The sequence below is a fragment of the Cherax quadricarinatus genome, chromosome 43 (assembly GCF_038502225.1).
Source record: "Cherax quadricarinatus isolate ZL_2023a chromosome 43, ASM3850222v1, whole genome shotgun sequence".
NCBI lineage: Eukaryota > Metazoa > Arthropoda > Malacostraca > Decapoda > Parastacidae > Cherax > Cherax quadricarinatus.
The window spans coordinates 6,181,559-6,209,063 of record NC_091334.1 but is presented as its reverse complement, the minus strand read 5'-3'; the positions used below and the strand labels follow the sequence as shown (position 1 = coordinate 6,209,063).

Below are 27,505 nucleotides of genomic sequence, written 5' to 3'. Positions count from 1 at the left end.
TGCGAGGGGCTTGGACTTCCAGCAGGCATGCGTGAGCGTGTTTGATAGGAGTGAATGGAGACAAATGGTTTTTAATACTTGACGTACTGTTGGAGTGTGAGCAAAGTAACATTTATGAAGGGGTTCAGGGAAACCGGCAGGCCGGACTTGAGTCCTGGAGATGGGAAGTACAGTGCCTGCACTCTGAAGGAGGGGTGTTAATGTTGCAGTTTAAAAACTGTAGTGTAAAGCACCCTTCTGGCAAGACAGTGATGGAGTGAATGATGGTGAAAGTTTTTCTTTTTCGGGCCACCCTGCCTCGGTGGGAATCGGCCAGTGTGATAATAAAAAAAAAAATAAAACATAACAGGGCTCAAAATCTGGAACTCTGCCAGAAATTTCCAGAGCCAATGTTGTTAAAAAACACATTCTTTCCTTAACATATCCCAACATCAGCTAATATGAAAACTATATATCCATATTCTCATTGTCACTAATACAGTAGTCCCCCCATATCTGCTGGGGGATTTGTTCCAAGACGTACCATGGATACCTGAAACTGAGGATAGTAGTGAACCCTATAGTATGTCATTTTTCGTTTACATACATTTTTTTTTTTTTTCAACAAGTCGGCCGTCTCCCACCGAGGCAGGGTGACCCAAAAAAAAGAAAGAAAATCCCCAAAAAGAAAATACTTTCATCATCATTCAACACTTTCACCACACTCGCACATTATCACTGTTTTTGCAGAGGTGCTCAGAATACAACAGTCTAGAAGCATACACACAAAGATACACAACATATCCCTCCAAACTGCCAATATCCCAAACCCCTCCTTTAAAGTGCAGGCATTGTACTTCCCATTTCCAGGACTCAAGTCCGACTATATGAAAATAACCGGTTTCCCTGAATCCCTTCACTAAATATTACCCTGCTCACACTCCAACAGATCGTCAGGTCCCAAGTACCATTCGTCTCCATTCACTCCTATCTAACACACTCACGCACGCTTGCTGGAAGTCCAAGCCCCTTACCCACAAAACCTCCTTTACCCCCTCTCTCCAACCCTTTCGAGGACGACCCCTACCCCGCCTTCCTTCCCCTATAGATTTATATGCTTTCCATGTCATTCTACTTTGATCCATTCTCTCTAAATGACCAAACCACCTCAACAACCCCTCTTCTGCCCTCTGACTAATACTTTTATTAACTCCACACCTTCTCCTAATTTCCACACTCCGAATTTTCTGCATAATATTTACACCACACATTGCCCTTAAACAGGACATCTCCACTGCCTCCAACCATCTCCTCGCTGCTGCATTTACCACCCAAGCTTCACACCCATATAAGAGTGTTGGTACTACTATACTTTCATACATTCCCTTCTTTGCCTCCATAGATAACGTTTTTTGACTCCACATATACCTCAACGCACCACTCACCTTTTTTCCCTCATCAATTCTATGATTAACCTCATCCTTCATAAATCCATCCGCCGACACGTCAACTCCCAAGTATCTGAAAACATTCACTTCTTCCATACTCCTCCCCAATTTGATATCCAATTTTTCTTTATCTAAATCATTTGACACCCTCATCACCTTACTCTTTTCTATGTTCACTTTCAACTTTCTACCTTTACACACATTCCCAAACTCATCCACTAACCTTTGCAATTTTTCTTTAGAATCTCCCATAAGCACAGTATCATCAGCAAAAAGTAACTGTCAATTCCCATTTTGAATTTGATTCCCCATAATTTAATCCCACCCCTCTCCCAAACACCCTAGCATTTACTTCCTTTACAACCCCATCTATAAATATATTAAACAACCATGGTGACATTACACATCCCTGTCTAAGACCTACTTTTACCGGGAAGTAGTCTCCCTCTCTTCTACACACCCTAACCTGAGCCTCACTATCCTCATAAAAACTCTTTACAGCATTTAATAACTTACCACCTATTCCATATACTTGCAACATCTGCCACATTGCTCCTCTATCCACTCTATCATATGCCTTTTCTAAATCCATAAATGCAATAAAAACTTCCCTATCTTTATCTAAATACTGTTCACATATATGCTTCAATGTAAACACCTGATCTACACATCCCCTACCCACTCTAAAACCTCCTTGCTCATCCGCAATCCTACATTCTGTCTTACCTCTAATTCTTTCAATTATAACCCTACCGTACACTTTTCCTGGTATACTCAGTAAGCTTATTCCTCTATAATTTTTACAGTCTCTTTTGTCCCCTTTCCCTTTATATAAAGGGACTATACATGCTCTCTGCCAATCCCTAGGTACCTTCCCCTCTTTCATACATTTATTAAACAAAAGTACCAACCACTCCAACACTATATCCCCCCCTGCTTTTAACATTTCTGTCATGATCCCATCAGTTCCAGCTGCTTTACCCCCTTTCATTTTACGTAATGCCTCACGTACCTCCCCCACACTTACATTCTGCTCTTCTTCACTCCTAAAAGATGGTATACCTCCCTGACCAGTGCATGAAATTACTGCCTCTGTTTCTTCCTTAACATTTAAAAGTTCCTCAAAATATTCTCGCCATCTACCCAATACCTCCATCTCCCCATCTACTAACTCCCCTACTCTGTTTTTAACTGACAAATCCATATTTTCCCTAGGCTTTCTTAACTTGTTTAACTCACTCCAAAATTTTTTCTTATTTTCATTAAAATTTCTTGACAGTGCCTCTCCCACTCTATCATCTGCTCTCCTTTTGCACTCTCTCACCACTCTCTTTACCTTTCTTTTACTCTCCATATACTCTGCTCTTCTTTTAACACTTCTGCTTTGTAAAAACCTCTCATAAGCTACCTTTTTCTCTTTTATCACACCCTTTACTTCATTTTATTTTATTTTATTATCACACTGGCCGATTCCCACCAAGGCAGGGTGGCCCGAAAAAGAAAAACTTTCACCATCATTCACTCCATCACTGTCTTGCCAGAAGGGTGCTTTACACTACAGTTTTTAAACTGCAACATTAACACCCCTCCTTCAGAGTGCAGGCACTGTACTTCCCATCTCCAGGACTCAAGTCCGGCCTGCCGGTTTCCCTGAATCCCTTCATAAATGTTACTTTGCTCACACTCCAACAGCACGTCAAGTATTAAAAACCATTTGTCTCCATTCACTCCTATCAAACACGCTCATGCATGCCTCCTGGAAGTCAAAGCCCCTCGCACACAAAACCTCCTTTACCCCCTCCCTCCAACCTTTCCTAGGCCGACCCCTACCCCGCCTTCCTTCCACTACAGACTGATACACTCTTGAAGTCATTCTGTTTCGCTCCATTCTCTCTACATGTCCGAACCACCTCAACAACCCTTCCTCAGCCCTCTGGACAACAGTTTTGGTAATCCCGCACCTCCTCCTAACTTCCAAACTACGAATTCTCTGCATTATATTCACACCACACATTGCCCTCAGACATGACATCTCCACTGCCTCCAGCCTTCTCCTCGCTGCAACATTCATCACCCACGCTTCACACCCATATAAGAGCGTTGGTAAAACTATACTCTCATACATTCCCCTCTTTGCCTCCAAGGACAAAGTTCTTTGTCTCCACAGACTCCTAAGTGCACCACTCACTCTTTTTCCCTCATCAATTCTATGATTCACCTCATCTTTCATAGACCCATCCGCTGACACGTCCACTCCCAAATATCTGAATACGTTCACCTCCTCCATACTCTCTCCCTCCAATCTGATATTCAATCTTTCATCACCTAATCTTTTTGTTATCCTCATAACCTTACTCTTTCCTGTATTCACCTTTAATTTTCTTCTTTTGCACACCCTACCAAATTCATCCACCAATCTCTGCAACTTCTCTTCAGAATCTCCCAAGAGCACAGTGTCATCAGCAAAGAGCAGCTGTGACAACTCCCACTTTGTGTGTGATTCTTTATCTTTTAACTCCACGCCTCTTGCCAAGACCCTCGCATTTACTTCTCTTACAACCCCATCTATAAATATATTAAACAACCACGGTGACATCACACATCCTTGTCTAAGGCCTACTTTTACTGGGAAAAAATTTCCCTCTTTCCTACATACTCTAACTTGAGCCTCACTATCCTCGTAAAAACTCTTCACTGCTTTCAGTAACCTACCTCCTACACCATACACTTGCAACATCTGCCACATTGCCCCCCTATCCACCCTGTCATACGCCTTTTCCAAATCCATAATCCAAATCCAATCACTCCTCTTTCCTCCTGCCCCCACCCTCCTATAACCACAAACTTCTGCCCCACATTCTAATACAGCATTTTTAAAACTATTCCAACCCTCTTCAACCCCCCCACTACTCATCTTTGCACTAGCCCACCTTTCTGCCAATAGTCGCTTATATCTCACCCGAACTTCCTCCTCCCTTAGTTTATACACTTTCACCTCCCTCTTACTTGTTGTTGCCACCTTCCTCTTTTCCCATCTACCTCTTACTCTAACTGTAGCTACAACTAAATAATGATCCGATATATCAGTTGCCCCTCTATAAACATGTACATCCTGGAGCCTACCCATCAACCTTTTATCCACCAATACATAATCTAATAAACTACTTTCATTACGTGCTACATCATACCTTGTATATTTATTTATCCTCTTTTTCATAAAATATGTATTACTTATTACCAAATTTCTTTCTACACATAGCTCAATTAAAGGCTCCCCATTTACATTTACCCCTGGCACCCCAAATTTACCTACTACTCCTTCCATAACATTTTTACCCACTTTAGCATTGAAATCCCCAACCACCATTACTCTCACACTTGATTCAAAACTCCCCACGCATTCACTCAACATTTCCCAAAATCTCTCTCTCTCCTCTACACTTCTCTCTTCTCCAGGTGCATACACGCTTATTATAACCCACTTTTCACATCCAATCTTTATTTTACTCCACATAATCCTTGAATTAATACATTTATAGTCCCTCTTTTCCTGCCATAGCTTATCCTTCAACATTATTGCTACTCCTTCTTTAGCTCTAACTCTATTTGAAACCCCTGACCTAATCCCATTTATTCCTCTCCACTGAAACTCTCCCACCCCCTTCAGCTTTGTTTCACTTAAAGCCAGGACATCCAGCTTCTTCTCATTCATAACATCCACAATCATCTCTTTCTTATCATCTGCACAACATCCACGCACATTCAGACTTCCCACTTTGACAATTTTCTTCTTCTTATTCTTTTTAGTAATCTTTACAGGAAAAGGGGTTACTAGCCCATTGTTCCCGGCATTTTAGTTGACTTTTACAACACGCATGGCTTACGGAGGAAAGATTCTTATTCCACTTCCCCATGGATATAAAAGGAAAAGTAACAAGACCAAGAACTATTAAGATAAAATCAAAGAAAACTCAGATGAGTGTGTATAAATAAATGTGTACATGTATGTGTAGTGTGACCTAAGTGTAAGTAGAAGTAGCAAGACATGCCTGTAATCTTGCATATTTATGAGACAGACAAAAGACATCAGCAATCCTACCATCATGTAAAACAATCACAGGCTTCGTTTTACACTCACTTGGCAGGACGGTAGTACCTCCCTGGGTGGTTGCTGTCTACCAACCTACTACCTATATACATACTACATACATACTTATTGATAAAGTTTAATTGATAAATTATGCGAAATATGTCTAGAATTAGCACTTTTTTTACTGATGGGAAGCATTTTATAGTTTCATCATTTTCACACATTGGGGCCTTTATTAAGGAAAATTAAGGGCTATTTTCGGGTCAGGGTAAACAGTGGATAATGAATTGCAGATACTGAATCCATGGATATGGTGGTTCTGTTGTATGTGGAAAACAATATAATTTTATTCTTAATATCTGTGTTAATCAAAACCATTGAATGTGTTCACATTATGTTAACATGCTATGTCTAGTTTTAAGTAGTGTGTAAGAATTAGCATTAGTCTGCCTGAAATGGTCAGGCATGTTAGTGGCTTTCTTTGTACTTTTTTTTTTTTTTTTTTTTTTTTTCAACAAGTCGGCCGTCTCCCACCGAGGCAGGGTGACCCAAAAAAGAAAGAAAATCCCCAAAAAGAAAATACTTTCATCATCATTCAACACTTTCACCACACTCGCACATTATCACTGTTTTTGCAGAGGTGCTCAGAATACAACAGTCTAGAAGCATAAACATATAAAGATACACAACATATCCCTCCAAACTGCCAATATCCCAAACCCCTCCTTTAAAGTGCAGGCATTGTACTTCCCATTTCCAGGACTCAAGTCCGACTATATGAAAATAACCGGTTTCCCTGAATCCCTTCACTAAATATTACCCTGCTCACACTCCAACAGATCGTCAGGTCCCAAGTACCATTCGTCTCCATTCACTCCTATCTAACACGCTCACGCACGCTTGCTGGAAGTCCAAGCCCCTTACCCACAAAACCTCCTTTACCCCCTCTCTCCAACCCTTTCGAGGACGACCCCTACCCCGCCTTCCTTCCCCTATAGATTTATATGCTTTCCATGTCATTCTACTGTGATCTTTGTACTTAACAGTATTTTATAACATGTAAATCACACATTGTATACTATGCAAAGAAACAAATTCAATTTAATTTAATGCTGTCTTGTCACATGTGTGCCAAGATAACAGTTCAGACAGTCCTCTCAACCACACCAGTCTCACCCTTCCTTCAGAGCGCAGGCGCCGTGCCTCCTCCAGAGTGAGGGAGCCGTGCCTCCTCCAGAGTGAGGGAGCTGTGCCCCCTCCAGTGAGGGAGCTGTGCCTCCTCTAGAGTGAGGGAGCTGTGCCTCCTCCAGAGTGCAAGCACTGTACTTCCCACCTCCAGGACTCAGGTTAACAGATTTCCAAGAATACTTTTATGAATGTTACCTTGCTAACACTCCAGCAGCACACCAATACATCAAAACCACTTGCCTGCATTCTAATGTAACATACTCAATACATGTACATTCATAATAGATACATGTAACACACACTCACCTGCAGTGCCATAGTTATCTGGATGAACCAACGAATAATTTTCTGTTCAGGAAATAGTGATCCATGTTGCAATTTGATACGAGTAGAGAGATCTCCTCCCTCACAGTATGCCATCAAAAGGTGAAGCCGACAATCCAGTTCAAATGATCCCTGCAAATAAAAGGAAGTTAAATTATGATCTATCAATCTTTGTTGATATATTTTGCACAACTTCCAAAACTTGGAAGAGCTGCATAAAAAAAAAAAAAAAATAATTCCAAGACTTCATCAATGTTCACATATTGGGGAATTCCGTATTACTGGCACAATAATGAATATTATGGTAAGTGATATACAGTATATACATAAGATAGTAAGGGAACAAAATGAGATGAAGTGTAAGATGAGAATTTAAGTACTGTAATTACTCCATTATAAATGAAGAAAGGAAGCCAAAATAATTAATGGACGTATGCTGGATTACAGAGTAGATGCAGCAGCTTAAATTGAATATGGTTACTTGTGCAAATAAAAGTCTAAATGTATCAAAAAAATTTTAATACAGTGGACCCCCGCATAACGATGGCATCACATAGCGATTTTTCCGCATACCGATTACTTTTATCGCAAAATTTTTGCCGCGCATACCGATTAAAAACCCGCTTACCGATTTTCGTCCGAGACGCGTCCAATGTGCCCTCACATGTGCCGGCCGTCCCATTGTTTACCAGCCAGCCTCCGCGGTAACATCCAAGCATACACTCGGAATATTTCGTATTATTACAGTGTTTTCGGTGCTGTTTCTGGAAAATAAGTGACCATGGGCCCCAAGAAAGCTTCTAGTGCCAACCCTGTGGTAAAAAGGGTGAGAATTAGTATGGAAATTAAGAAAGATTTTGAAGGGTTTGGGGCTAACCCTGAGAAGCCTATGCCAGTTGTGGAATCCATTGTGCCTACTTCAAAGATTAAGGAAATGTGTGCACAGTGGGTTGAACTGCAAACCTTTATAGATGAAAATCACCCTGACACAGCTGTTGCAAGCCGTGCTGGTGACTATTTCAATGACAATGTTATGGCCCATTTTAGGAAAGTCTTGAAGGAACGGGAGGTACAGAGCTCTATGGACAGATTTGTTGTGCGACAGAGGTCCAGTGACTCTCAAGCTGGTCCTAGTGGCATTAAAAGAAGAAGGGAAGTAACCCCAGAAAAGGACTTGCTACCTCAAGTCCTAATGGAAGGGGATTCCCCTTCTAAACAGTAAGAAGATAATGCTCTCCCCTCCTCCCATCCCATCAATCATCACCAGATCTTCAATAAAAGTAAGTGTCATTTAATTGTGCATGCCTTTTTCAGTTTGTGTGTATTAAAATTAACATTTCATGTGGTAAAAAAAAATTTTTTTCATACTTTTGGGCGTCTTGCACGGATAAGTCTGTTGAGTGTACCTGGTAAAGTGTATGGTAGAGTTATAATTGAAAGAATTAAGAGTAAGACGGAGAATAGGATAGCAGATGAACAAGGAGGCTTTAGGAAAGGTAGGGGGTGTGTGGACCAGGTGTTTACAGTGAAACATATAAGTGAACAGTATTTAGATAAGGCTAAAGAGGTCTTTGTGGCATTTATGGATTTGGAAAAGGCGTATGACAGGGTGGATAGGGGGGCAATGTGGCAGATGTTGCAAGTGTATGGTGTAGGAGGTAGGTTACTGAAAGCAGTGAAGAGTTTTTACGAGGATAGTGAGGCTCAAGTTAGAGTATGTAGGAAAGAGGGAAATTTTTTCCCAGTAAAAGTAGGACTTAGACAAGGATGTGTGATGTCACCGTGGTTGTTTAATATATTTATAGATGGGGTTGTAAGAGAAGTAAATGCGAGGGTCTTGGCAAGAGGCGTGGAGTTAAAAGATAAAGAATCACACACAAAGTGGGAGTTGTCACAGCTGCTCTTTGCTGATGACACTGTGCTCTTGGGAGATTCTGAAGAGAAGTTGCAGAGATTGGTGGATGAATTTGGTAGGGTGTGCAAAAGAAGAAAATTAAAGGTGAATACAGGAAAGAGTAAGGTTATGAGGATAACAAAAAGATTAGGTGATGAAAGATTGAATATCAGATTGGAGGGAGAGAGTATGGAGGAGGTGAACGTATTCAGATATTTGGGAGTGGACTTGTCAGCGGATGGGTCTATGAAAGATGAGGTGAATCATAGAATTGATGAGGGAAAAAGAGTGAGTGGTGCACTTAGGAGTCTGTGGAGACAAAGAACTTTGTCCTTGGAGGCAAAGAGGGGAATGTATGAGAGTATAGTTTTACCAACGCTCTTATATGGGTGTGAAGCGTGGGTGATGAATGTTGCAGCGAGGAGAAGGCTGGAGGCAGTGGAGATGTCATGTCTGAGGGCAATGTGTGGTGTGAATATAATGCAGAGATTTCGTAGTTTGGAAGTTAGGAGGAGGTGCGGGATTACCAAAACTGTTGTCCAGAGGGCTGAGGAAGGGTTGTTGAGGTGGTTCGGACATGTAGAGAGAATGGAGCGAAACAGAATGACTTCAAGAGTGTATCAGTCTGTAGTGGAAGGAAGGCGGGGTAGGGGTCGGCCTAGGAAGGGTTGGAGGGAGGGGGTAAAGGAGGTTTTGTGTGCGAGGGGCTTGGACTTCCAGCAGGCATGCTTGAGCGTGTTTGATAGGAGTGAATGGAGACAAATGGTTTTTAATACTTGACGTGCTGTTGGAGTGTGAGCAAAGTAACATTTATGAAGGGATTCAGGGAAACCGGCAGGCCGGACTTGAGTCCTGGAGATGGGAAGTACAGTGCCTGCACTCTGAAGGAGGGGTGTTAATGTTGCAGTTTAAAAACTGTAGTGTAAAGCACCCTTCTGGCAAGACAGTGATGGAGTGAATGATGGTGAAAGTTTTTCTTTTTCGGGCCACCCTGCCTTGGTGGGAATCGGCCGGTGTGATAATAAAAAAAATAAAAAATATTTCTTATGGGGAAAATTCATTCGCATAACGATTATTTCGCATAACGATGAGCCCTCTTGCACGGATTAAAATCGTTAACCGGGGGTCCACTGTATTGTGAGAAAACAATTGACACAATTTAGAATAAAATGGTTGCACTGACAAAATTGCATATACTCAAGTCTCCACTGTCTCATTTCAACACTAAATGTCAGGCACATTCAGGCACTTCCGCACTACACAATTTGCTTCACTAAATTGGGAACTTTCTTTTACCAATGGCCAAGATCTGGATCAACTAACAAGACATGAGTCAGTCACTAACTGGAATACTGGACATTCCTGGAAGTACATCTGTCCTCATACTGATGTACAATACTAAACGATCCTATGCCAAACAAACCCCTGTGAAGAAGAAAAAAAAAAAAGCGTGCCAAGTGATTGTCTCATGAGAAAGCCATTAGTTTCGCTTAAGAAATTAAATGAATTATTACTGCTAGCTACCTACCTTGTAAGAAACAATATTGGGGTGTTTAAGGACTGACAGAAGGAGAACTTCTTGCCTGGCAGCTTCAACCTCCTGTTGGTTGCAATGCACCAGCTCAACCTGAAATACACAAGCTACAATTAATTCTTAATCTTGTGCAATCATAATAATAATAGTCTATTTCTACAAGCACGATACAACTTAACAGACCTAAACGACATCGATTATATACCACACACAAAGCTCTTAGTTACAGCCGCATATTAAGTATAAACTACATTTTTGCGGAACTATACATGGACACCTCAGGATGATCCTTATCACTTCATTTCAAGTTTTCCAAAAGCACTGTCTCAGTAACCAAGTTAGTGCCTTCCTAAAGGACAAAAGATTTGAGGAAAATACAAAAAAGATTGATGATGAAAACTAATGAAGTTCTTAGAACTGCTGTTTGATAGCCAATGCATTCTCAGCATTACAGTCACCATTCACATTAACCCTTTCAGGGTCTGTGCTTTAGATCTGCGGCTTTACGTTGAGGGTCCAAACCGTAGATCTACGCCATGAGTTCAGCTCACTCTGATAAACTGTGAGCAGTAAATTTGGGCCTAGATATGAGAAAATACATCTATGTGGTATGCGTGCACCACATAAAACAGTGCATAATGAGAGAAAAAAAACTGAGACCGTAATTTTCGATTAAAACAGCGACTTAGCAATGTTTTTTCGTATGTTTTTTTATCATTGTATTTGCGATTTCTTGGTCTCATTTGATCAAATGGAAGATATATTACAAAAATAGAGATGATTTTGAATGGTTTTAGTACTGGAAATGGGTTGAAACTGAGCTCAAAGTAGCAGAAATGTTAAATTATTGCCGATGTTCAAGAGTAAACAAATGATTTCACACATCTAATACACGCCAGCTGGTGGGTCTAATATACGTTCACAAATGTGGTGATATTATTTAAACAATTATTACAGTATTGCATAACAGTAAATCTTCTATTTTTTGGTTTGAATAAAAATTCATTATGTGAATAAAAAATCAAAATGGAATTCATTTGTAAAGCCTGAAAACATAACTAATGAACAGAGGAAATGTTAGTTTAGTGCCACGAATGTCTGCATTGTTTATTCTGGACCCTATTTTGAAATTGGAGTATTTTGAACTATGCATTAAATTGGCCAAATTACCAATTTCCGGTCACTTTATTTTATAGCTGAAACAGTTGACTTGGTGAATTCTTGTGCTCAATCAATACAATAGAAATAATACTAGTGAAATAGCTAAGAATTTTATTGACTGAAATAATGTAATTGGCCTAAAATGGGAGCCAAAGTCGGCAAAATCGCCAATGCCTAAATATCACCAACATCAAAATTCGTGAGAGCATAATTTCGTCAATTTTCCATCAAATTTCATACATTTTGTTTTATTACCTTCAGAAAAAGATTCTCTACCATTTCGTAAGAAAAAATAACAATTATTTTTTGAAAATTCTTCGGCCCTGGTGCACACTTTGAAATTTGGCCTCTGGACCCTGAAATCAAATCAAATCAAAGTTTATTCTCTATAAGGATTACAATACGGGGTTTACAGATTTTGGTTGTGTGGTTTACATGTAATAAAATACTAATTACAGAGGGGCCACTAGAACACCTAGCAAGGCTAGGCATTTCGGGCAAACTTGGATTAATTCTTAACCCTAAATTATTACAAATTGTGGAGTAAGTTGACTAAATACTAGTTTGTGAGTTTAGCAATGTGAATGCTTTTGTTTTGGCACAATACATAGTTTCTATATTGGAGTATCACAGGCAAACTTGTGACTAGTTAGGAATCATTATTATAAGATTAAGATACGTATTTCTGTGCTTAAAGTCAAATGGGTGAGTGAGTGAGTGTAAGTGTGAACCACCAGGTGGTTTTTATGTAGTTAATTGACAGGGTGTATCAGGGAGATAAGATGTTTTCTAACGGTAGTTTTGAAGGTGATGAATGCGTCTGCAGTTCTAGAGTTTTCAGGTAGGGTGTTCCAGATTTTAGGGCCTTTGACATATGTTGAAATTTTGTATAGATTTAGTCGGACACGGGGAATGTCATAGAGATGTTTGTGTCTGGTGTTATGCTTGTGGGTCCTGTCACAACTATCAAGAAAGCATTTTAGGTCAAGGTTAATACTGGAATTTAAGGTCCTGTATATGTAAATTGCACAGTAGTAAGTGTGGATGTTCTGAACAGGGAGTAAGTTTAGATCAATGAAGAGTGGGGGGGGGGGTGTTGCCAGGGATGGGATTCAGTGATTATTCTTACTGCGGCTTTCTGTTGAGTTATTATTGGCTTTAGGTGTATTGCTGCAGTTGAACCCCAAGTACAAATAGCATAGGTGAGGTATGGATAAATGAGTGAATGGTATAGTGTGAGAAGGGCATTTTGTGGCACGTAGTATCGTATCTTGGAGAGGATCCCAACTGTTGCTAATCACCAAGTTGTTAGGTAAGACACATATGCAACAGTTAGGTATCTTTATTTCGAAACGTTTTGCCTACACAGTAGGCTTCTTCAGTCGAGTACAGAAAAGTTGATAGAAGATGAAGATACTTGAAGACGATGTAATCAGTCCATCACCCTTGAAGTTTTGAGGTGGTCAGTCCCTCAGTCTGGAGGAGAGTATTGTTCCATAGTCTGAAACAATATGGAGTTGAAGTGACAGGATGGAGCCTTATATAACGCCAGGAGGCGAGATGTAGGCCACTAGTAGAGGTAAGAATGTTGTCGTTGGAAGGCCAGGTCCCTCTCAAATCCAGCCATTCTCACTAGTAGAAGTTGACAAAGTTGATTTCAGGTCTGTACCAAGATACCCTTGTGTTGCAGTGTCTGACAGAATGAACATTCAAATGGAATAAAATACCGACAGGTTGTTAGGTAAGACACATATGCAACAGCTAGGTATCTTTATTTCGAAACGTTTCGCCTACACAGTAGGCTTCTTCAGTCGAGTACAGAAAAGTTGATAGAAGATGAAGATACTTGAAGACGATGTAATCAGTCCATCGCCCTTGAAGTTTTGAGGTGGTCAGTCCCTCAGTCTGGAATGTTCACTCTGTCAGACACTGCAACACAAAGGTATCTTGGTACAGACCTGAAATCAACCTTGTTAACTTCTTCTAGTGAGAATGGCTGGATTTGAGAGGGACCTGACCTTCCAACGACAACATTCTTACCTCTACTAGTGGCCTACATCTCACCTCCTGGCGTTATATAAGGCTCCATCCTGTCACTTCAACTCCATATTGTTTCAGACTATGGAACAATACTCTTCTCCAGACTGAGGGACTGACCACCTCAAAACTTCAAGGGTGATGGACTGATTACATCGTCTTCAAGTATCTTCATCTTCTATCAACTTTTCTGTACTCGACTGAAGAAGCCTACTGTGTAGGCGAAACGTTTCGAAATAAAGATACCTAACTGTTGCATATGTGTCTTACCTAACAACCTGTCGGTATTTTATACCATTTGAATGTTCAATCACCAAGTTGCTAATCACCATAATATATATCCATCTAAGATCTAAAATGTCATTAAATGCAAATTTTTATCAAAATGCAGTAGACATTACAAAAAATTACAGGAGGAAATGGTGACTGAAATTGTTTGTCTCAAGATAATTAAACAGACATCCACTCCCCATGATAAAGTGTGAAGAAATTGTAGGGAGGAGGTTGCAGAAATTTAAGTACTGTAATGATGTCTCTGCACAGTCACTTTGTAATATTTGGGACAATGAATACCAAGTACAAGACACTAGAATTTTTGGGATATATTTCAATGTCAGATGTTGACCATGTGTAAAGATAAATTGTGAATAAAAGGAGCCTGGTTAAAGACCGGGCTGCTGGGGTGTTGACCCCAGGTACACATGCATGAAATAGAGTTTGTGGAAGGTATGCAGGAATATGGCAGTAAAATGCAAAACAAAAATCTGAAGACATGATCACAATCTTATTCTGCAGCAGTATTATCCCTTTAGGGCTTATGATAAATTGGGAATAAATACTTGATCATATACCATACTGTAAACAAAATTTTTTCTTTTAATTGTGCAGAGGTACCACAGTTTGGTTGCCCCTGGCCAGTCAACCAGGCCTTGCTCTGTACACTACAGAAAAGTAAATGGTGGTGTAGTTTTAAGTTAGGCTTAAGCTTGCTCAAAATTCTCTGTATAACTTTGGGCTTTCAACATGCTCTCAAGTGCCACCCATTTCTGTATACACATTGTACCACATTAAAATAAACTTTTATTGTACCTGTTTATTTTTCACCCCAACTGCCACACATCTACTGCTTGACTGCTCCACCACTGCTACAACATAGGTAGGCCAAGAGGAACAAGTTTCATACTTACACATTTGAGAACTAAATTTTTCTTGTTACTGGATCTCCTAACCAACCAGATAGAGCCATAGCTCCCATGGCCAATCTTTTTAACCACTTCAATCCCGTCCATTCTTGGCTGCAAGAAAATTGGATTAAGTTTTTGAAATATCTTTCAATCAAATGAACTGCTAATGATTATGATTTTGATTTATGCAAGCACCTATGTTTCAAAGTGTTAAACTTTATAAAAAATCAAATGTATGCAACACACCTCTGATGATACCTCCGCTCTCAGACTTCTTTTATCTGAAGCCGGACAACAGTCATGTGGAAGCAGTTTAGAGTTAACATTTGTACATTTGTTCCCAAATGCAGGTGAAAATGTCTGGCCCTCTTCTGTGAAGAACAAAATGTTATCCTTTTTTTGCAATTTTTTATCAAAATGTTTTTTCAATACTGTATGGGGTGAATAATTCTCCTTATCTTTAACGAATACTGGTGTGTGTCCATCTGTATGATTTCTAGGTTGCTGCACCTCGTGTGGAAGTTTTAGTAATGGAAGAGCCAATAGTTTGTCATCTGGAGGTAAACACTGTTGGGCTTCAATACTTCTACCAAGTGGAAGCACCAGAGCATCCCAAGAGCCCAGATGTTGCTTCCACGTATCTTCAAAACTTGAAGTCTGCTTGGGATGCACGCTGACATAGCCACGTTCAGCAGCAGGTAACCTTAAGAGAGGAAAATTAACTGAATGTCCCCTGCTATTCCTCTTGACCATTAATATGATGTCAGTATTTGATGATTTTTGAGCAATTATTTGTTTGTAATTGTGCACATGTGCTTTTATAGTGTAAAAGTTGTTTACTGTTCCGAAGTTTTTTTCGCTGCTTACTAATTTATGAGAAGTGCTATGTAAACTTTCACTAGCAATTTTGTTTTCTGTAATTTTTTGTCTGGACAAACAATTTTCTGAAATATTTAAATGGAGGTCATCACTGGTTTCACCTACGAGTATTTTATTGTTTGGCAAATCATCATTAATATTATTGGAATGTTTGCTGCTTTTGTGACTCTTGTTCACACAGCCATGGAGACATCTAAAACAATTGCAGCCATATCTGCTGGATATAGGAAAATATGTGCTGCCATGCCCATCATCGCAACAGAGGTAACATGTACACCAGTTTTTCAGAGGGAAGGAACACACTAGTTCCCCAGGCTCTACTTCATCCTCAGGATCTTCACAGAGAGGTATTGGTGAGGAACAGCCAGTAGCTCCTGGTGACTGATCTGCATGCGTCAAGCCACTGATCTCTCTCAAGTCTTCCTGCAACTGAAAATAAAATAAAAACAAATGAAAAGCCAGCATATAAGATACTGTACCAAAACATACAGTATATCAAATTTTAACATAAAACTGAAGATGTATACTGGATATATAGTACATAACAGAATTCTGCTCCAGGTGAATATTCATGTCACTGGTCAAGGCAAGGGAAGGAGCACGGTATCCATCTGACCGGCTCCTAGCCACCACCAAAGTCTTAACCGCATGGCATTTTTATCAATTTGTTGTGCTGAAACTATCTCCATAAAAAAAAAAAGGGAGGGGAAATTGGTAGTGAAAGCAGCCCAAAACCAATCTGAATTTTCTACTAAGATACACCGGCTTTAGAAATTAGACACTGATATCAGAAAACACACTGGTCCTTGCATGGTACACACAATGGTTTGACTTACGATAATATACTAGTACATACAGTGGACCCTCGACTAACGATCAGCTCCCAACTCGAACAATTATGTAAGTATATTTTTGTAAGTGCTTTTGTAAGTATATTTTTGGGGGTCTGAAACGGACTAATCTAATTTACAATATTCCTTATGAGAGGAAATTCGTTCGGTAACGGCACCCGAACAGCCTTCTGGAACGAATTAATATATTTTTTATTTATTTACTTATTCAGTGGCAGCAGTTATTTATTTACTTAGCACATCATATTCAGGTGTCTCCTGGTGTCGCAAAATATTTGAAGAAAAAAAAATCTCATGAAATGATAAGAGAATCTTTTCCCGATGGCAATGACACCAAAAGTACGAAATTTGATGGAAAACTCATGGAATTACACTCTCGCGAAGTTAGTGACCTTGGCGATATTTACAAATCGGCGATTTCGCCCACTCTGAGCCCTATTTTCAGCTAATTTCATTGTTCCAGTCGACCAAACTCATAGCTATTTCTTTAGAACTCCATTTGTTCTATTGACTGAGTACAAGAAACTGCCCATTTACCGATTTCAACTATCCAATAAAGTGGTTAGAAATTGGCAATTTGGCCAATTTCACGCAAATTAAAAAATATGCCAATTTCAAAATAGGGTCCAGAATGAACACTGCAGACATTCCTGGCTCTAAAATATAATTTTCTTTGTTCATCAGTCACGTCTCCAGGCCCCTCTGATATTACTCTTGCTTTCTATTTTGAATTTTTATTCAAACAAAATATAGAAGATTTACTGTTATGCAGACTACTGTAATACTGTAATAATTGTATAAATAATGTCAACCCATTCATGACTTCATATTAGAATGGCTAGTTGGACATTTATTGCACAATGTTTACTCTCGAACATTGGCAAAAATCAAACATTTCCCCTACTTTGAGCTCCATTTCAAGGTCCTTTTCATAGTAAAACCAATCAAAATCACCTCTATTTCTATAGTATGTTTTCCATTCTATCAAATGTGACTACAAAAACGAGAATATAACCATAAAAACTATACAGTGGAACCTCAAAAATCGAACTTAATCCGTTCCAGGAGCTAGTTCTAAATTCGAAAAGTCTGAAATTCGAAGCAATATTTCCCATAAGAAATAATGGAAATGCAATTAATCCGTTCCAGAAACCCAAAAATATTCACACAAAAAATACATTTTATAGAGATTAATTACAGTTTTACATACAACAAATACTATAGTTTTTAATTATGTATAGTAATACATATAAAATAACATTTTTACTTACCTTTATTGAAGATTGGTGATGGCATCTGGAAGATTGGGAGGAGGAGAGAGAGGGAGTTGGGGTTAGTGTTTGGAAGGAGAATCCCCCTCCATGAGGACTTCAGGTAAAGCCCTCTCTGGGGTTACTTCCCTTCTCTGTCTTTTAATGCCACTAGGACCAGCTTGAGTCACTGGACCCCTGTCTCACAAAATAACTGTCCACAGTCCTCTGTTTCTGGTGCCTCTAACATTTCCCTAAAATGGGACATGGTTCTGTCACTGAACTTGTTGCAAAGATGGCTTGTTTCAGCTTGCTCAGGGTGGTACTTCTGCACAAACATTTGGACATCATTCCACTTGGCACAAATCTCCTTAATCTTTGAAGAAGGCACCTCATCCACTCCCTATATTAACACCTTTTGCAACATCAGCTTCCTTGATTTGTTCTTTCTTTGACAGGATAGAACCGATGGTCGACTTGTTTTTCCCATACATCCTGGCAAGCTCAACAAGTCTCATATTTCTGTATTATTTCCTTCTTCACATCTATAGTGTTCCTCACTTTCTTTACCACAGGGGTACCACTAGCAAGTTTCTTTGGGCCCATGGCAGCTTATTTCAGTCCCACAAGCACTAAACACAATGAAATAATCGTAAAATGCGTGAATGAGAGCGCAGGTTAGTGTTCACTCAAGCATAAACAAAGCTAGACTGCTCATGGCGCCTGCACTGGGACACGAACAGAGAGGGCGGCAGACAGGTCCCGTACCCAGCGGTCCGAAAATAGGGGCGCGTTCGATAATAGGGACACAGTTTGTCCGAAAAAATGGTCCTATTTTCGAAACGTTCGATTTTTGAGGTTCCACTGTACGTATATACACCTCAAAGTCGGCGTTTTAATCCAAAAACATGGTCAGAGTTTTTCTTTTCTCATTATGCACTGCTTGCTGCAGAATTTTTTTATACTGTGCACAGTGACCACACAGACCCATTCTCTCACATGTGGGCCTACCAGTTTTCTCCTGCTTGATTTGAAGCCGCTACAATTTTTGAGTATATATACGTCAAACACATTGGCTTGTAAGACGTATATATACGGCCGAAACAGTCAAAGGGTTAATACTTATCGCAGAAAATGGAAAACAATGTCAATAACTTATTTCTGAGTTTTTTTTTTGGTGCAAAACTCTACGGTTATGACACGCCAAATCTCAGCGTACTGCACCCCTCCTTCCTTGTTGACAGCCTGCAGGCTACTAAGGGAGACACTCAGAATTATGCCAGAATTATGCACTATTTTTCAGTAAGAAAACATTTTTTTCCGTAATTTTTCCATCTTAATTTCCTAATCTATAAAAAAAGGCTCTCCCCTCCCTTAAACTCTCATGACCAAACTTTGGCCAAAATACTGTCTATGTAACACCTGTTTGCTACTTTTACAATGAAAATATAACTGTTGGCATCACACACCTCAACCTACCTGCATTGTACATGTGTAATTTATAAGACTGCAGTATGTTAGTGTGGAGTCCTCTTGATGATCCAAGAGCGAGTGTATGACTGGGTGTAATCCATCATCAGTGAGAGCTAGTATTCTGTACACTACACCACTACTACCAATAGTTCCAGTATCACTGCCAGAAACACTATCACCAACACACGAGTTTCACCACTATACTATCATTATCACAATTTCCACACTATTTTGCTGCCAATGTCAACCAGACACTTGTTATCACCACCTCTACACTACCACCATGGCACCATCATTACCACCATGACCAACCAGGCACTATTATCACCATCAAAGTGTACTTTCAACCAAATACTACTGTCACCACCTCTCTAGGCTGGAATATTACTGAACACTAACAGTCCCTTTAAGTCTGGTGAAATTGCAGATTTATAGAATTCAACCGAGACTTCAATGTATGTATAAATTCAGTGAATTACTTGAATTATTGGGAAATGCCTAAGTCCCTTAAGCAGTGCTCCCGGGAATATAGGCGAGAAAAATAGATCATACAATAATTTACACATGCAAAAATCTGGAGGACGTTGTCCCAAATCTACACAGAAATTACTTCCTACAAAAACAAGAGGCTCAGAAGACAGTGCAAAATATCACTGATAAAAAGCAGAAATACAACGAATGCACTAAGATTTAGATTAGATTTTGCCACTGAAATGGCTAGTTTATTGTGCACCCTATATCCATCCTGTGGATGGTAGTGCAAGAACATATGAATACACAGTAGGCCTAGGAACTAGGCCCCAGAAGGGTTAACAAGAGTACATTTGGATTTATATCTACAGTTCACTAATCTGTTACTAGCAAATTAAGGAAATTTGCTTAATATATCTGGTACATATTTCCATTAAAAATATACCTTGCCATGTCACATAGATTATTATACTGTATCTATATTCCTCAATAAGTGGACAATCAAGCACAGTGTTCAAGATAGCAACCACAGGGCTGGCCACACTAAGAGATAACTCAATAAGTGTAAAAAGGACCAAGATTCTTGAACACCCCCCTTTCATACACAGGGAAACTACAAACAGATCACTGGCTGTCTTCCAGAAGGAACTAAGTTCCTCAAGTTAAGTCCTGATCAGCCAGGCTGATCAGAACTGATCAAGCTAGCACCAACAGTTTGGCTGAACTGGCCATCAACTAGGAGGCCAAGTCTGGGACTGGGCCAAAAGGGTGGAGACCCCTGAAACTATCTTCAGGTAACTTCAACACATCACCACTGCAATCAATACATTACTGTCATCACCACCACCACCTCTATAGTTACTAGGGAAGTGTATTACCACCACACAGTCAACAGAGCACTGGTGTCACCACCACTACAGTCACCAAAATTGCTGCTGCTGCCACCACCAACAATGTGGAACTAACCTCCTTATACTCCCACTACACCACACTAACCCTCATCCCTCCCCATGAGGAGAGGGAAGGGGGAGAAGCCAGGGAAGAGAAGGGGAAAAAAAAGGAGGCAAGGCATGGGAAGAGGGTGTGGAGTAGAATGAGGGAAGGAAGAGAGGAGAGGGAAGGGGAGAAGGGAAGAAAGGAGAGGAAAGAGGACAAAGGAAGAAAGGAGTAGGAAGGAGAAGGGAAGAAAGGAGTAGGAAGGAGAAGGGAGAGAGGAAAGGGGGAGGAGGGGCAGGAACAGAGGAAGGAATGGAGGGAAGGGAGGGAGAAAAGAGGTAAGGGAGGGCAAACAGGGGGGAGGGGAAAGAGGAAATGAAGAGAGGTAGAGTGATTAGGAGAAGGAAGAGAGGTGAGGTAAGGGAAAGGAAGATCAGGTAAATGAAGAATAAAAAGGGAAATGGAATAATGTGATAAAGGGTAGGGAAGGAGTGGCAGGAGAGGAAGGGAGGGGTTGGTCACGCTCACTGGCTGTACCTAACTGTAGACAAGCATCAATGCTCGGCTTGTTTTTGTGGTCATGCAGGTATGCATGTGCTGGCTGCTGGGTTAATGAGGTTTAAAAGCCCACTGATTACACAAGGTCTGTTAAGACTATGCAATCTCACCACTAGTCAAAATAACTTGAATCCCTAAAGCAGGTAATAAAGTAAACTCTCAAGTGTATATACACCTCTCAGTATACATAATCCTGTGTGTATGCTTGGTCAGTGTGAATCTTGGAATTACTTGGCAGAATTTGCAGAAATCGAGTTACACCTTTTTGACCTCAAGATGAAAAAAAAAGTATTTCCTAACATCCCCATGGCCCACTCTAACTTAAGGTGCCACTTGTGCCTCATCTCCTCACATTTCAAAGAGCTTGTTGGACATTACCTATTTATAATTCAACAACATTGTTGTATGCAAAGGATAATGGGATGTGGGGGAGTCAAATTTCTGGATAGCTTGCAACACACTTTAGGAATCAGAAACAACAATGAATGATGAGGCAGACATGACTGCAATGTGTATGATATTGATGACTATTACATACAAATCTGCTATGAAAATACTAGTATTCTAGCAATGTCACTGAATAACTATAAGGAAAAAAAGCCACATGGAAGCATCAGTGTGCATGGTGTTCAAGGAAGAGCACACACAAGTCTGTAGTAGACATGTGAACCTCCATGCATGGCAGCAGGAAGGAGAAAACTTTAATTGCTGGAATCTCCCAAAGAGGGAAGGAAAGACATGGCATGAACATAAGGAGGCTCACTACGAGACTACTGTCTACCTACACAAGCAACTGCTAAACACCTACATATAATTTAAGGATAACCAGATATTTAAAGGAAGAATAAAGGAGAGTGCATTAATGACTAGCGGGAACAAGGTAGTGCATGCATGCATTTGTTCAAGAAAACTGAATATAGCAGTTTGTTAAATGGATATAAATAACTTATTTTCTGTAGTATACAGGTATAATGTAGTTTACATGCAATATAATATTGTTGGGCACAAAAGAAAGTCACTAGCATGCAGATGAGGAGTGTTGACGAGACATTCCTTTGGAGGATAACAGAAGATGGCAACATCAGGTTCTTCCTCAAACAGGTTGTGTGTCCTCTCTTATTACAGTGGGAAGGGAGGATGAAATGACACCAGCTGCCAACTTTCAAGCAGCACTTGAAACCTTTTCAAGTATTTTAGTTCAAGAAGGTTAACTTGCAATAAAAGGTGATAGGGGAAGGAAAGAGGAAAAGAGAAAGAGGAAAAGGAAGATACAAGAAAAAAAGGAGAGAGAGTAGAGAAAGAGAATGAGTAGAGAAAGAGAATGAGTAGAGAAAAAGAATGAGTAGAGAAAGAGAGTGAGTAGAGAGAGTGAGTAGAGAAAGAGAGAACCGAGGAGAGCAGAGAACCGAGGAGAGCAGAGAACCGAGGAGAGCAGAGAACCGAGGAGAGCAGAGAACCGAGGAGAGCAGAGAACCGAGGAGAGCAGAGAACCGAGGAGAGCAGAGAACCGAGGAGAGCAGAGAACCGAGGAGAGCAGAGAACCGAGGAGAGCAGAGAACCGAGGAGAGCAGAGAACAGAGGAGAGCAGAGAACAGAGGAGAGCAGAGAACAGAGGAGAGCAGAGAACAGAGGAGAGCAGAGAACAGAGCAAGATGTCTCATCTCTTGCCTGGACCCATCCTGGATAGAACTGTCATTTCAGCAGAGCCTTCAACACTGGAGGGATGTGGGTGGCCTTACTGTTATGTACAAGGCCAACATTGTCAAAGTACCACACTTGATCCACTTTGAGGACAGCGTGAAGCAAGCTTCTTTACCACAAGACGGGCAGAATAAAGCAATAAAGCTAGGGAACCTTAACCTAACCTTGTCAAACCCTGTGTAAAAAAAAAAAAAGAGAAAAGGAAAGAAAGAAAGAAAGATAAATATATATATGTATATATATATAAATTATATATATAAAAATATATATATATATATATATATATATATATATATATATATATATATATATATATATATATATATATATATATATATATACACACATATATATACACATATATATACATACAGTGGACCCCCGGTTCGCGATATTAATCCGTTCCTGAGAGCTCATCGTAAACCAAAATTATCGGAGAGCGAATCAATTTTCCCCATAAGAAATAATGGAAATCAAATTAATCTGTGCAAGACACCCAAAAGTAAGAAAAAAAAAAACTTTTACCACATGAAATATTAAGTTTAATGCAATAGAATAATTATAAATAGCAATAACAATAGAATAATAATAATAGAATAATTGACACTTACCTTTAATGAAGATATGGTGATGGTTGATGGGATGGGAGGAGGGGAGAGTGTTGAACCTATTGTTTAGAAGGGGAATCCCCCTCCATTAGGACTTGAGGTAGTAAGTCCTTTTCTGGGGTTACTTCCCTTCTACTTTTAATGCCACTAGGACCAGCTTGAGAGTCACTGGACTTCTGTCGCACAACAAATCTGTCCATAGAGGCCTGTACCTCTCGTTCCTTTATGAATTTCCTAAAGTGGTTCACAATATTGTCAGTGTAATAGTCACCAGCACGGATTGCAATAGCTGTGTTAGGGTGATTTTCATCCATAAAGGTTTGCAGTTCAACTCACTGTGCACACATTTCCTTAAGTTTTGAAGTAGGCACAATGGATTCCACAACTGGCACAGGCTTCTCAGGGTTAGCCCCAAACCCTTCAAAATCTTTCTCAATTTCCATACTAATTCTCACCCTTTTTACCACAGGGTTGGCACTAGAAACTTTCTTGGGTCCCATGGTGACTTACTTTGCAGAAACAAGCACCAAAAACAGTGATAATATGGAATGTACTGAATGTATCCTTAGATGCGTGCACACTGGCTGGCTTGTAAACACTGGCACACACAGGGCAGTTCAGGCCACACGTGGACACATCTCGTACGAATCGTATCACATACCGGGTTTTGTAACGGGAACCGAGGCCAATTTTTTGCGATATAATGCATCGGATACCGGATACCAATAGCATCGCGAACTGGGGGTCCACTGTGTATATATATACACCTACCATCCGACTTACGACCTGCTCGACTTACGACCGCTCGACTTACGACCGTGTTTTTTATGCCAAATTTCTGGGAAATAAACAATAATTTGTGTTATACACAGTGTTTATCCTAAACCTTACAGTATAAAATACAGTACTAACAACATAAAAAGTAAAGTAAAACATGAAATACCAAAATAAAACAATAAAATAAAGTCATTGCAAAAATGTTTTGTTGATATTCAGTAGTAAAGTTCGACTTACGACCATTTCGACTTCCGACCGGTTTCTCAGAACCGAACTTGGTCGTAAGTCGGATGGTAGGTGTGTGTGTGTGTGTGTGTGTATATATATATATATATATCTATATATATATATATATATATATATATATATATATATATATATATATATATATATACAGGAAGGCCCCGCTTTACGGCGTTTCACTTTACGGCGTTCCGCTAATACGGACATTTCAAATTATGACCAAAACTCACTATACGGCTCCCCCCACCTGACTTTCTAATACGGTCACCGTGCCCCACCCTGTTTGTTTACATTCTCCATGAGCTCAGTAAGCACTAAGTCTCTCCATTTTGTCTGGAAACTCCAAAATTTCAAATGTTTTTAAAAGTTATTTCATATTTTATATATACTCTGATAATTATACTTATGTATACCTGTACCTAAATAAACTTACATACATCGAGTCATTTAAATGTCGTATATTACGTTAATATACACATTTTCATTAATCCATCCATGATATTTTTTTCAAAATTATATAATAAACACGATGCATAACATATAAATAAGATAAATACACCCCACAGTAGAATAAATAAACAAATGTGAGATGTCGTAGCAGACGACTTGCACAAGTGGTGATAATAACAATACTGAGTCTCATTAAATGTCGTATATTACGGTAATATACACATTTTCATTAATCCATCCATGATATTTTTTTCAAAATCATATAATAAACACGATGCATAACATATAAATAAGATAAATACACCCCACAGTAGAATAAATAAACAAATGTGAGATGTCGTAGCAGACGACTTGCACAAGTGGTGATAATAACAATACCGAGTCTCATTAAATGTCGTATATTACGGTAATATACACATTTTCATTAATCCATCCATGATATTTTTTTCAAAATTATATAATAAACACGATACATAACATAAAAAGATGATAAATACACCCCACAATAGAATAAATAAACATAAATATAAGATGTGGGAGCCACATAACTTGTACAAGTGACGCCAAGAATAACATTTTCTCTAATCTAACATAAGAGTAAATGTGTTACTGGGGGTAACTGTAGAAAATTATTCCTTTCGTATGTATGTAAGTAAGTTTATTCAGGTATACACAAATACAGTTACATAGATTATCATACATAACAACATACGTGTAGAGAACCTAGGATAACCCAAAAAAGTCAGTGTGACTTATTTCCATTGCCTTCACTCAGAGCTTCATTTCTTCTCAAAATGATGTTACATGAGAATGGGAGTGTTCTTCTTTATTAATTCTACCGTATCAATGTAGAGACAACCTGTACACAATGTAACTTGTACACAAACCAGACGTGTACACTTCGTTTGTTTACAAAACTTACCTTCCCCTGGTTTGTTTACATAACTGCGCCTGCCCCCTCTCATGTATTCATTCTTTCTCTCTCTCATTTATTCGTTTTATCTCATTTACTTACTCCTGACCCTACATTAAGACTACAAATATTTTAAGGTAAGTAATGAGTGAACTGTATATACATTTTATCGCTCTGGGATGCTTAAATATCATAGAATAGTATGTGTGGGTGGGGTGGCCTGGTGAGGCTATTACAATACATACCACACTTGATTTCTTACAATAAATACTACTTGTCTCACCCTAGATTAAGACTATAAATATTTTAAGGTAAGTAATGAGTGCACTATGTGTGTATTGTACCTTTTTATTGTTTTTTGATGCCTGGTTCTATTGCTAACTTAATATATGTTAGTGTAAACTTGTTATCTAGTGTTTGTATGCATTTATAAGTGGAAAAAAAGGGTGTTCCACTTTACGGCGATTTCCGCTTTACGGCGGTAGCCTGGAACCTAACCCGCCGTATAAGTGGGGCCTTCCTGTATATATATATATATATATATATATATATATATATATATATATATATATATATATATATATATATATATATATATATATCTATATATATATATATATATCTATATCTATATATATCTATATATATATATATGTATATATATATATATATATATATATATATATATATATATATATATATATATATATATATATATATATTTTTTTCAACAAGTCGGCCGTCTCCCACCGAGGCAGGGTGACCCAAAAAAAAGAAAGAAAATCCCCAAAAAGAAAATACTTTCATCATCATTCAACACTTTCACCACACTCACACATTATCACTGCTTTTGCAGAGGTGCTCAGAATACAACAGTTTAGAAGCATATATGTATAGAGATACACAACATATCCCTCCAAACTGCCAATATCCCAAACCCCTCCTTTAAAGTGCAGGCATTGTACTTCCCATTTCCAGGACTCAAGTCCGACTATATGAAAATAACCGGTTTCCCTGAATCCCTTCACTAAATATTACCCTGCTCACACTCCAACAGATCGTCAGGTCCCAAGTATCATTCGTCTCCATTCACTCCTATCTAACACGCTCACGCACGCTTGCTGGAAGTCCAAGCCCCTCACCCACAAAACCTCCTTTACCCCCTCTTTCCAACCCTTTCGAGGACGACCCCTACCCCTCTTTCCTTCCCCTATAGATTTATATGCTTTCCATGTCATTCTACTTTGATCCATTCTCTCTAAATGACCAAACCACCTCAACAACCCCTCTTCTGCCCTCTGACTAATGCTTTTATTAACTCCACACCTTCTCCTAATTTCCACACTCCGAATTTTCTGCATAATATTTACACCACACATTGCCCTTAGACAGGACATCTCCACTGCCTCCAACCGTCTCCTCGCTGCTGCATTTACCACCCAAGCTTCACATCCATATAAGAGTGTTGGTACTACTATACTTTCATACATTCCCTTCTTTGCCTCCATAGATAACGTTTTTTGACTCCACATATACCTCAACGCACCACTCACCTT

The 27,505-nt window shown here is 39.4% G+C and overlaps 1 protein-coding gene across 4 annotated transcripts in view; it reads right to left on the bottom strand.

The window, feature by feature from the left end:
* Positions 1 to 20,710, bottom strand: part of LOC128694220 (uncharacterized) — a 67,661-nt gene extending 46,951 nt beyond the window's left edge. For 2 of the 4 annotated variants that reach the window (XM_053784223.2, XM_053784222.1), the window contains exons 1-5: positions 19,299 to 20,710; positions 15,086 to 16,147; positions 14,843 to 14,950; positions 10,452 to 10,550; positions 7,012 to 7,161 (exon numbers count right to left, since the gene is read on the bottom strand). In XM_053784223.2, the coding sequence (XP_053640198.1) occupies positions 7,012 to 7,161; positions 10,452 to 10,550; positions 14,843 to 14,950; positions 15,086 to 16,147; positions 19,299 to 19,304 (1,425 nt within the window). In that variant the 5' untranslated portion in view covers positions 19,305 to 20,710. Of the gene's footprint in view, positions 1 to 7,011; positions 7,162 to 10,451; positions 10,551 to 14,842; positions 14,951 to 15,085; positions 16,148 to 19,298 lie in introns of those variants that run through there. The other 2 variants (XM_053784221.1, XM_053784224.2) reach the window with 2 other exon arrangements.
* Positions 20,711 to 27,505: the final 6,795 nt, after the last annotated feature.